This window comes from Camelus ferus, chromosome X, assembly GCF_009834535.1.
Source record: "Camelus ferus isolate YT-003-E chromosome X, BCGSAC_Cfer_1.0, whole genome shotgun sequence".
Lineage (NCBI taxonomy): Eukaryota > Metazoa > Chordata > Mammalia > Artiodactyla > Camelidae > Camelus > Camelus ferus.
In genome coordinates, this window is record NC_045732.1 from 55,980,259 (window position 1) to 55,993,380 (window position 13,122).

At 33.4% G+C, this 13,122-nt stretch overlaps 1 protein-coding gene across 1 annotated transcript in view; it reads left to right on the forward strand.

The window, feature by feature from the left end:
- LOC102513235 (dachshund homolog 2) overlaps positions 1 to 13,122 on the forward strand; it is a 119,697-nt gene that overhangs the window by 6,891 nt on the left and 99,684 nt on the right. The window contains exon 3 of the mRNA XM_032474685.1: positions 10,770 to 10,942. Within this exon, the coding sequence (XP_032330576.1) occupies positions 10,770 to 10,942 (173 nt within the window). The remainder of the gene's footprint in view (positions 1 to 10,769; positions 10,943 to 13,122) is intronic.

Consider the following 13,122-nt stretch of genomic DNA (forward strand, 5'->3'; position numbering starts at 1 on the left):
TCACCCATCAATGCACCTGAAGCCATTGCATGAGGAAAGACCTGGCAGCCAAACGGGCTGGGGACTAACCCCTCATACCAGTGTACCCACAGTAGTCAACCCCATCACAACAGAAGGGCTAATTCAGCCACAGAAAGAGTACTTCTAGAGCATATAGCTCTGGTAACCATAGGGTTTGTGCTGCTGTGCCCCATAGGATATCTTCTACATAAAGCCACTTCTCCAAAATCAGGAAATGTAACTTACCTACTTAATAGATAGAAATATAGCAAATAAAATAAAGCAAAATGAGGAGACAGAAAAATGTGTTCCAAAGGAACAACACAAAACCACAAAAGAAGAACTTAGCAAAGTGAAGATAAGCAGTCTATGTAATAAAGAGTCTAAGGTAATGATCATGAGGATGCTCAGTGAACTCAGGAGAAGAATGGATGAACATAATTAGAAGCTTAAAAAAATGTTAGAAAATATAAAGAAGAACTAAATAGAAATGAAGAATACAATAACCTAAATTAAAAAATACACTAGAAGGAATTAACAATAGATTAGATGACACGGAGAAATGCATCTGCAAACTGTAGACAGAGTAGTGGAAATTACCCAAACTGAACATAAAAAAGGAAAATATTTTTTTTTTAAATGAGGACTGTTTAGGAGACCTCTGGGATAACATCAGGCAACCTTACATTTACATTCTGGCAGTCCCAAAAGGAGAAGAGAGAGAGAAAGAGGAAGAGAACTTGTTTGAAGAAATAATAGCTGAAAACTTTCCTACCATGCGAAAGGAAATGGGCATCTAGGTCTAGGAAGCAGAGTCCCAAACAAGATGAAACCAAACAGATCAACACCAACACACATTATAATGAAAATGGCAAAAAAAAAAATAATAATAAAGAGAAAATCTTAAAAGCAGTAAGATAAAAGCAAGTTACTTAGAAGGGAACTCCCATAGGACAATCAGGCCATTATCAGCAGAAACTTTGTAGGTCAGAAGGGATTGGCATGATATATTCAAAGTGATGAACATACACTATAGTCAAGAAAAACCTACAACCAAGAGTAAAACCTGGCAAGGCTGTCATTTATATTTGAAGGAGAGAGAATTTTACAGATAAGCAAAAACTGATAGAGTTTAGTACCATTAAAATTGCTTTACAAGAAATGTTAAGCTGAAAAGAAAAGACCACAATTAGAAATATAAAAATTATGAATGGAAATATCTCATTGGTAAACGCAACCATAGAGAAAAGGTATTAGATCAACCACTTAAAAGATAGTAGGAAGGTTAAAAATATTTGCAGATGATGCAACTGACAAGGGATTAATTTCCAAAATATACAGATAGCTCATACAATTCAATATTAAAAAATAAACCCAATCAAAAACTGTGCAGAAGACCTAAATACACATTTCTCCAAAGAAGACATACAGATGGCCAATAGGCACATGAAATGGGCTCAACATCACTAATTACTAAAGAAATGTGTATCAAAATTACACCAGTCAGAATGGTCATCATTAAAATGTCTGCAAATAATAAATGCTGTAGAGAGTGTGGAAAAAATGGAACCCTCCTATTCTGTTAGTAGAAATGTAAATTGGTGCAGCCACTATGGAGAACACTATTGAGGTTCCTTAAAAGCTAAAAATAGAGTTACCATATGATCCAGCCATCCCACTTCTGGGCATTTATCTGGAAAAGATGAAAACTCTAATTCAAAAAGATACATGCACCCCAATGTTCATACCAGCACTATTTACAATAACCAAGACATGGAAGCAACCTAAATGCCCATCAACAGATGAATGGATAAAGAAGTTATGGCATATATATATATATATATATATATATATATATATATATAATGGAATGTGGTATATATATAATAGAATATTACTCAGCCATAAAATGAATGAAATAATGTCATTTGAAACAACATAGATGGACCCAGAGACTATCATCTTAAGTGAAGTAAGTCAGACAGAGAAAGACAGGTATCATGTATATGTAGAATCTTAAAAAATGATTAAAATGAGCTTATTTACAAAACAGAAAGAGACTCACAGACACAGAAAGCAAACTTATGGCTACCAAAGGTGAAAGGGGGGTGTAGTGATAAATTAGGGGTTTGGGATTAATAGATACACACTACTATATATAAAATAGATAAGGATCTAATGTATAGCCCAGGGAGCTACGTTCAATATCTTGTAATAACCTATAATGGAAAAGAATCTGAGAAAAGTATCTATCTATCTATCTATCTATCTATCTATCTATCTATCTATCTATATCTATCTGAATCACTTTGCTGTACACCTGAAACTAACACAATGTTGTAAATCAAATATATGCCAGTAAAAAATACATTAGAGAAAAAAAATCTAGTAGAAAGGTTAAAAGGCATACTAGGGGCAGGGAATAAAGTGCAGGGTTGTTGGAATCTGTTTGAACTTAAGAGATCATCAACTCCATATACAAACCACATAGTAAACATAAACCAAAAAGCTGTAATAGATATACACAAACATGGAGAAAGTATCCAAACATAGCACTAAAAATAGTCATCAGATCACAAGGGAAGAGAACAAAGGGTAGGAAAGGAACAAAAGAGAACTTCAAAAACAACCAAAAAACAATAAGCAAAATGGCAATAAGTATATATCTATCAATAACTACTTTAAATGTAAAGGGACTAAATACTCCCATCAAAAGTAATAGAGTTGTTACATGGATAAAAAAAGAAGACCCATACATTTGCTACCTATAAGAAACTCATTTCAGATCTTAAGGCACACACAAACTGAAACAGAGAGCATGGAAATATGTATTTTATGCAAATGGAAATAAAACGAACGCTGTGGCAGCAAAACTTATATCAGGCAACATAGTCTTTAAAACAAAGACTGTAATAAGAGAAAGGAGGGCATTACATAGTGATAAAAGGATTAATCCAACAAGAAGATATGACAATTATAAATATATATGCATCCAACATGGAAACACCTAAATACATAAAGCAAATGTTATCAAACATAAGGGAGAAATTAATGCTAACACAATAATAGTAAGTGACTTTTACACCCCAGGTATATCAGTAGACACATCACTCAGATAAAACCAATAAAGAAACACTGGCTTTAAGTGACACATTAGGTCAGATAGAATTAATAGTTGCAGGTATAGAACATTCCATAAAATGTCACAGAATACATATCCTTTTCAAATGTACATGGAAAAATTTCCAGGAAAGATAACATGCTGGGCCACAAAACAGTTCTCAGTAAATTTAAGAAGGCTGAACTCCTTTAAAATATCTTTTCCCACCACAACACTGTGAAATTCTACTCAACTATAAGAAAAAGAACTGCAAAAACCAAACATCTGGAGGCTATTCAATATTCTACTAAACAATTATTGAGTCACTAAGAAATCAAAGAGGAAATAAAAAATACCTGGAGACAAATTGTAATGGATATACAAGAATTCAAAATCTGTGGGACACAACAAAAGTAGTTCTAAGATGGATGTTTATAGTGATACAAGCCCACCTCAGGAAACAAGAAAAATCTTAAATAAACAACCTAACCTTATACCTAAAGGAACTAGAAAAGAAGAATAAGCAAAACCCAAAGTTACTAGAAAGCAAGAAATGATAAAGATCAGAGCAGAAGTAAATAAAATAGAGACAAAAAAGTAGTAAAGATCAAGGAAACTTAAGGATTGGTTCTGTGAAAAGATAAACAAAACTGATCAACCTTTAGCCAGACTCATGAAGAAGAGAAAGGACCCAACTAAATAAAATCAGAAATGAAAAAGGAGAATTTAAACCAATACAACAGAAATAAAAAGGATCATAAGAGATTACTTTGAACAATTATATGCCAATAAAATGGACAACCTAGAAGAAATGGGAAAATTCCTAGAAATGTATAGTCTCCCAGGATTGAATCGGGAAGAAATAGAAAATAAGAACAGACGAGTAATGAAATTGAGTCAGTAACAGAAAAACTCCCAACAAATAAAAGTCTAGGACCAGTGGCTTCACAGGTGAATTCTACCAAATATTTAGAGAAGAGTTAACACCTACTCTTCTCAAACTATTTCAAAATAGTGAAGAGGAAGGAACACTTCTGAACTCATTCTATGAGACCAACATTACACTTCTACCAAAACCAAAGACACTACAAAAAAAGAAAATTACAAGCCAATATCTCTGATGAACATAGATGCAAAAATCCTGGAAAAAATATTAGCAAACCAAATCAACAATACAATAAAAGTATCTTATACCATGATGAAGTGGAATTTATTTTAGGGATGCAAGAATGCCTCAATATTGGCAACTCAACCAACATAATACACATTAACAAAACAAAAGAAAAACTCATTTGATCATTTCAATAGGTGCAGAAAAAGCTTTTGACAAAATTCAACATCCATTTATGATACAAACTCTTAACAAAGCTAAGAGAACATACCTCAACATAATAAAGGCCATATGTAACAGATCTACACGCAACATCATACTCAATGGTGAAAAGCTGAAAGTACATTGTCTAAGACCAGGAACAAGACAAGGATGCCCACTCTCACCACCTTTATTCAACATTGTTCTAGCCACAGCAATCTGATAAGAAAAAGGAATACAAGGAATCTAAATTGGAAGGGAAGAAAAAACTGTCACTGTTTGCAAATGACATGATACTATATATAGAACACTGTAAAGAGACCACCAAAAATATTAAAACTAAAAAATGCATTCAGTAAACTTGTGGGATATGAAATTAATATGCAGAAATTTGTTGTGTTTCTATACACTAACAATGAAGTATCAGAAAGAGGAATTAAGGAAGCAATTACATTTACAACTGCATGAAAAAATAAAATACTTAGGATAAACCAAACTAAGGAATTAAAAGACTTGTACTCAGAAAACTTTAATACACTGATGAAAGAAATTGCAAATGACACAAATGGAAAAATACACTATGCTTATGGATTGTAAGAATTAATATTGTTAAATGACCCTGCTACCCAAGGAAATCTACAGATTTAATGTAAACTCTATCAAAATACCAATGGCATTCTTCACAGAACTGGAAGAAGTTATTCTAAAATTTGTAATGAAACACAAAAGACCCCTAATAGCCAAAAAATTTTGAGAAACAACAAAACTGCAGGCGTCATGTTCCCTGATTACAAACTATTCTTCAAAGCTACAGTAATCAGAACTATGGTACTGGCACAAAACAGACACATAGATCAATGGGACATAATAGAGAGCCCAGAAATGATCCCAGACTTGTATGGTCAATTAGTCTATGCTGAAGGAGGCAAAACTTAAAATGGGGAAAAGCAGCCTTGTTAGTAAATGGTGTTGGGAAACTGAACAGCTACATGCAAAAGAATCAAACTGAACTACTTTCTCACACCATGTACAAAAATAAACACAAAACAGATTAAAGACTTAAATGTAAAACCTGAAACCATAAAACTTCTAGAAGAAACATAAGCAGTACTTTCTTTCATATTGGTCTTAGCAATAGTTTTTTTTGGATACATGTCCTCAGACAAGGGAAACAAAAGCAAAAATAATCAGTTGAGACTATATCAAACTAAAAAGCTTTTGCACAGTGAAGGAAACTATTAAAAAAGAAAAGACCACCTACTGAAAGGAGAAGATATTTGCAAATGAAATATCTGATAAAGTGTTAATATCCAAAACATATGAAGAACTCATGTGATTCTATATCGAAAAACCACCCAATTAGAAAATGGACAGAGGACCTGAATAAACATTTTTCTAAATGTCTATGGCCAAAAGACACATGAAAAGATATTCAACATCACCAATCAACTAGGTGATGCAAATCAAAGCCAAAATGCGATATCACCTCATACCTGTCAGAATGACTGTTACCAAAAAGATAAGAAATAATAGGTATTGGTAGTGATGTGTAGAAAAGAGAACCCTCATGTGCTGTTGATGGGAATATAAATTGGTGCAGCCACTATGGGAAATGATATGGAAGTTTCTCAAAAAATTAAAACTAGAACTACCATACTATCCAGAAATTCCACTCCTGGGCTTTATCTGAAGACAGCAAAAACACTAATTTGAAAGGAAATATGTAATCAAGTGTTAAGAGCAACATTTTATATGGTAGCCAAGATATGGAAGCAATCTAAGGGCTTACAACAGGTGAATGGCTAAATAAGATGTGTGTGTACACACACACACACACACACACACACACACACAATGGGATATTACTCAGCCATAAAAAGAATGAAATATTACTATTTGCAACAACATGGATTGATCTGGAGGGTATTATGCTTAGTGAAATAAGTCAGAAAGAGAAAGATAAAAACTGTATGTTTTCAGTTATATATTTAATTAAAGAAAAACAAATTAACAAATGCTACAAAACATAAACAGACTGACAGATTCAGAGAACAAACTAGTAGTTACCACAGGGGACAGGAATGGGGAGAATGTCAAAATAGATAAAAGGGATTAATAGGTATATATTAACAGTTATAAAATAAATAAATCACAGAGATGTAATGAACAGCACAGCAATATTTTATAATAACTTTATATTGTGTGCAATCTATAAAAATATAGAATCACTGAGTTGTATACCTGAAACTAATATAATATTGTAAGTCATTATACTTCAATTAAAAAAGAAATAACACAATTAAAAGTGGGTCAAAGACCTGAATGGAAACCTCATCAAATAGGAAAGGCAGATGGCAATTAATCATATGAAAACATACTAAACATCATATGTCATTAGAGAATTTCAAATTAAAATAAAAATGAGATATCCCTGCACATCTTTTAAAATGTCTAAAATCCCAAACTCCATCAATATTAATTGCTGGTATTGATGTGGAGCAACAGGAACTCTCATTCATTGCTGGTCAGAATGCCATATGGGGCAGCCACATTGGAAAGCATTTGGCAGTTTCTCACAAAGCTAAACATCATCTTTCCTGTTTATTCAAATGAATTGAAAACTTATGTCCACACAGATATCTATACATCAATGTTTATAGCAAATTTATTTATAATTGATAAAAGTTGGAAGCAATCACAGTGTCTTTCAATAACTGACTGAGTAAACAAAACTGTGGTATATCCATGCCATGGAATAATAGTTAGCAATAAAAACAAATGAGCTATGAAGCCTGGAGAAGACATGAATGAACTTTAAGTGCATATCAGTAAGTGAAACAAAGCCAGTCTGAAAAGACTAAATGCTGTCTGAATCCACCTAGATGGCATTAAGGAAAAGGCAAATCTATAGAGACATTAAAAGCCAAGTGTAAGAGGAGGAGGGAGTAGATGGAGCACAGGGGATGTTTAAGGAAGTGAAACTAGCTATTCTGTATGATGCTTTAATGGCAGATACATGGTACTGTGCATTTGTGAAAAGTCACAGAATTTGCAACACAAAGAATATACACTATGGACTGTAGTAAAAATAATGTATCAGTATTGACTCATCCATTGGAGCAAATGTACCACAATATACATAATGTTAATAAGAGAGGGAACTGCTAGTGGAGAGGAGGTATATGGAAATTCTCTGTAATTTCTGTCCATTTTTTTCTGTAAAAAACAAAGGAGGAGTACTTTTACTATACCCAAATAAATAGGGTTAGAGTGGTAGATTCCAGAGATATCTGAAAAGTCTGGAGATCGTAAGTAACCACTGAAAAAAGTCTTAAAATTGGAGTGGAAAGGCAAACTAAATGGCATAGGAAAACCAATCAGGAAGACAGGTTCACATGTAATTATAACAGGATTGGTGCCTGACTGTAGAAATGCAAGATATTACAGAGGAATACATGACTTGGAAACCAAATGAATGTGTTTTTAGAGGGAAGATTAGAGTATTATTGAAGTTGGTTGCCTTACTGGCTGGGAGGAGGTGGTGTTATGCATTTCTGTAAAAGTTACAGAAGTTGCCACAATACCAGGATGAATTAGAAATAGTCCTTATGGTAGTTGGCATGATGCCTTGCAGTTGATGGGAAAGAGAAAACCCATTTTGGTGATTTTTTATAAAGATTTTTTCTTCATTACCATACTATTAAAAGTCTCTGTACATTTCTGGCATGTGACTAAATGAGCCAGATTGCTGGAGTGTTGTGTACTATTGATGGCTCTTAATTTAATGTTTTCAGCTTTGGGGAAAGGTTGACTTACATAATTCCGTATTTGCATATGCTTTGCATGTGCATCTCATGTGCGGTCACTGTTAAACTCCCCTGTAATATAAATATTAGCTTCAATTCTAGGGTATTGTAGTGAATTGTCAGTTAGTTATTGTAGGTCATGATCTGAAATTGTGACTTTGAAGTCCTTCATGGTTATTTGAAATGTTTGATGAATTATACTTTAAAACTGTCAATGGGCTGTTAAATTCTGTTTGTGGTTTGCATTTAGTTTGCATGTCAATTGGACTTTAAGTAGGCATATGACTTGATGTGGCCAGATGGTGTCTGGATGTTGCTGAAAACCTTTGGAGAATGAGGAAAGATTATTATACTGTTAAGGGAAGTGTGAATTGAACAAAAGTTTAAGCATTTGAGCAGCAAAGGGAGGCACTGATGGCTACTTTTCATCTACAATTTGATCAGTTTGCTATTAAAACACTGAGTACACAAAGAAGAATTTTAAGTCTATAATTATCTTGGGTTTGTGGTAAATGAGAACCTTATGTAGAAGTCTATTTAGGTTATTGATGGTTGCTATTACGTTGAGCATAAAGTGAAGGTTTTAGGGGAAAGATAGACAGTGATTAATTTATGTTATAGAGTATCCCAGCATTTATAACAAAGCTTATATGATAGGTACAGTATAACAATGTATATGCATCTAAGTAATTTTGAAAGGCTAACTGAAAATAAACTTCTAGTTTAAAAGGGATGAAAAAAATCCATTTTGAATTCAGTGTTTACACTGTGTTGAGGCTTTAAATTAATAATCACTGGAAAAAGGTTTCACAACTGAAAAGTTTGGTTCAGTAGATTGCTCCTAAAAAGGATTCAGAGATAGTAAGCAGTAAGTGATGTGATAGGAGATAAGTTTAAACCATTTTATTAATATTCTCTGGGGATTTGGAGTCATATGGAGTACAGCATATGTTTCCCTTCTTGCGTTCCACATAGACTTTAAGTTTCTAGCTTTCTTTAATCCTTGTGTAATTCTGATAACAGTGCATTTTGTGGCTGTCTTTATCCAAAATGTTGGTAACTGTTGTATTCTTTCTTTCAGAGTTTCTTTAATTGAGATAATCACTCTGGTGTTGTGTGAGACCTGTCATATCTGGAAGTTTGTTTTATTGCAGTGTGCTGCCTTTGAATTTTTTTGTTAGTGACTTTAATTCACTCATCATTGTTGAACCCAGGAGGTGAACCTCAAAACAATTAACAGAATTTCTTTCTTCTAGCCTCTTTTTTTGTCCCAAAAAATATGTGTTTTGAGCGTTTGTATGACTGTTACTGTTGTTTTGAGGAATGAGATTTAGTGGGCTTCTGAATATACTTCCTATAGATTCACTGTTATTCATTGTACACTTGCTGTTGTGAGAAGCAAGAAAAAATCAGGGGGTGGCAAAGAGGAAAAAGGAGTGTTATTAATAGTTGATATTTATGTGTAAGATGAACATAAACATAGCCCATTGTAAAATTTCTATAATCTGTAATAATTTAGGAAAATTATATGCAAGCATGTTTTAGAACATCTGTTAAGGATTACTGATTTCTGGGCTCATGTCCAAAAGAGGGCAAGATTACTGTCAAGACAATAGTTTAAAATACACTATAAAGTCCTATGGTTTACTTATCGCAGTCATGTTAACATCCATCATGTTAGGCTAACTTTCCCTAGCCTCTGCCCAAAGGTGTTTCCTCACAAATGCTGACCATACAAAGGATAAGTGGACAGCTATTTTAATATGTTACCTTTTTCCTGATGACATATCTGGGGCTACCAGAAGTGTACTGTGGATAACATTTGAAAGATATTCTTTCAGACATTTCAAATGTGTGAAATATTTTGCATTGCATAAGAAAACAAACAGAATTCTTGACACAATTCAGTGATATTGGTGTTTGTTAATAAACTGGAAAACAAGTTGATATTTTGATTTGACAGGCAAGTTAGTTCTTTTTGACAAAGGTTTCAAATTAGAGCTATCAGCATTCATTTTAGAGATTCATAACTAAAGGAGTAGGACATATTCCAAGTCTTCCTTTCTTTAATAATTCTGTAGTCTAGAGAATCTACATCCTGTCCTACCAGCACCACTATAATGTCTCCTGAAGAAAGAGTTAAGCTAGAAACAATCAACACATCAATACATTATAATGATTAAAAAGAAAGTTACTTCTTTTTGTTAAACAAAATAATGTTTAGCTTAAAGATTTTTGTTTGTTTTTACGGGTAAAAAAAGTTTGAATCTTACAAATATTTTGGGAGTGAGAGCAAGAACAAAGAGTATCAATAACTACAAGTCTGGATATAGGAACACTTTAAAAATTATAAAACAGTATTAAATCCCATAGGTACTATTAATTGCCCAAAGAGATATTGATAGAGTAAAACTTCATTTAAAAAAGCCAACAAGAGCGAATGTAGATTTTTTTTTTTTTTTACTATTTTATAGCATCAATTTTGATGTGATTTCTCTTTGTCCAAATGATGTAACTAATGGCATAGTTTAACATGCACTGTCTCTTTTAGGACTGGATCTGCCATTTATGATGATGCCTCATCCCCTACTTCCAGTCAGCTTACCTCCTGCATCAGTTGCCATGGCAATGAATCAGATGAACCATCTCAATACTATTGCCAACATGGCTGCTGCAGCCCAGATTCACAGTCCACTCTCCAGAGCTGGGGCCTCTGTTATAAAGGTAAGAATCATAATTTAGAAAAGGACACAAGTGTTAATTACATATAAATTTAGAGAAAATATTAGCAATACCACTGGATCTTCAGTACAAGCACACAGCTCATTGATTCAGTTGCTTAGCATAAAGTATTGATACGTTTGATTTCTGACTAGGCCTGCTAAGATGGCTTTTGTTTTTGTTGTTGTTGTTGTTATTTGTTTGTGTGTTTGTTTTCACTCCATGACCACAGATATGACCTTTAATTCGAGCTTCCTGTCTTGCATTTTTGAGCACAGTGTGGGAGGTGTGCCTACCTAATGACAGACTAGAAGAGTATGCAAAAACCATTCTCATTGCTAGGGTGAAACAAAGTAAACACCACGTCTTTTTGGTGTTCGTGAGGCAGTTGTGGGGTGGTATATATACCACACAGGACTTGTAGTCTGAAAGACCTGAATTTCAATGCTGATTCTGTCACTTAATAGCTGAATGACCTTGGATATGACATTTAACCCGCCTGAACGTATTTCCTCAACTGTAAAATAAAGGTCATAGTAATAATCTCTCCCACTTATTTCAATGGCTGTCCAGAGATAATGTGAGTAAAATATAGGTTGAAAAATGTGAAACATTAAACAAATACTTAGGATAATTTATGGCATTATCATTAATATCATTAGAATACTATTTTTCAAAATTTCATGACCATTGGGTAATGAAACATAAGTAATCTTGTATAATCCTCTTCATGTTTCTTATCAGTCTGACACATGATCTTTCTGTCCTCCCACATATCACATGAACTAGGCTTTTTAATATATTTTTAATGTATTTTAAAAGCCTGGTGAGGAGATAATATAAGGGTGTATAGGATCAAACGAGTATAGTTAATCAGAGCAACCCATTGATTTGTTCCTTTGTTCCTTCATCTATTCAACAAATATTATACTCTTGATACATACTTGTTGCCTAGGGCAATATGGGAAATAAATAAGGCATAGTTCCTTACCTCCAAGACTCACAAAATAAATTCAACGCAAACAACACGTACCCATTTAACTTGCACAACAACACGGACTGTGATGGATAGCATAGAGAATCACCAAGTATTACATGAATTTAGAGGAGGGAGAGATCAAATCTAGATTGGAGTAGAGAGGGACCAGAGATTACATATGGCATTACAGTTGATGGATTTGAGCTGGGCCTTGCAATATTGATATGATTGTAATAGATGCCCATAGGAGTCAAAGATATGAAGGCAGAGGGAATGTAGGAGTCTGGACATTTTGGTTCCAGTGTAAATTAGCTTCCAGTTTTGGGGACTTCTAAACAATGAAGAAAATTTATAACATAACTTTTATAGGAAAGGAAAAGAAAAATAGGTAATTTTTTTATTACACTCCATAAATATTTCCATGGCTAAGTAGCGGTGTGCTTTCTGTAAAGATTATGGCCCTCTGTAAATTAGTCTATCCTTACTAATCAGAGCTCTGTTTGAGTATTTGATTAGAATGTAAACCAGGAATCAAAGTTGTCTTTCAGAAAAACGTCACCCATGAAAATTATTTAAAAGATGGAGTAATTTTCCTGTGACTTTAAAGCTGGATGGCTACTAAGTAAATTGGGAAACTCTGTCATGAAGCAAAACATGATTTAAAGTTATCAAATTGTCACACTTACTTTGAAATGATGAAAAAATACTCTCGATAGAGGCATATTTAAGGCTCTTCTAAAAAAGCACATTTGTTTACTTTATTAATGACCATTATTCAGACTGAATCAGCTACATTTTGGTTGAATGGGACTTTGGATAGCTTTGTGAAGAATTTGGAGCAAAGAAGCACTTGGGGATGGGGCTCATGACTAGCATTTAGTTGTTGGTGGTGATAATGATGGAAATGGAAAGGATAATTATCTTCTCTTTTAATAATTCAAATATTGTTAATGTATTAAAGCAATATAACTGTATTTTTGTTTATTGCTGATTTGTCTATTTCATATGCAACCTTTTTTTAAAAAGAAAGTCAGAACAGTCACAAACTTAATTGGGTGCTGTTTTATAAAAGTTGACATTAGATCACATGGTTATTTAAGTCCTGCCAAATATGCAGAAACCATTTTATGCTGAAGAAAATTGGGTCTACCTTCATATAGTTATTTTGACTTAAGTCATTTGAAAACAATATATTTATTTTGAA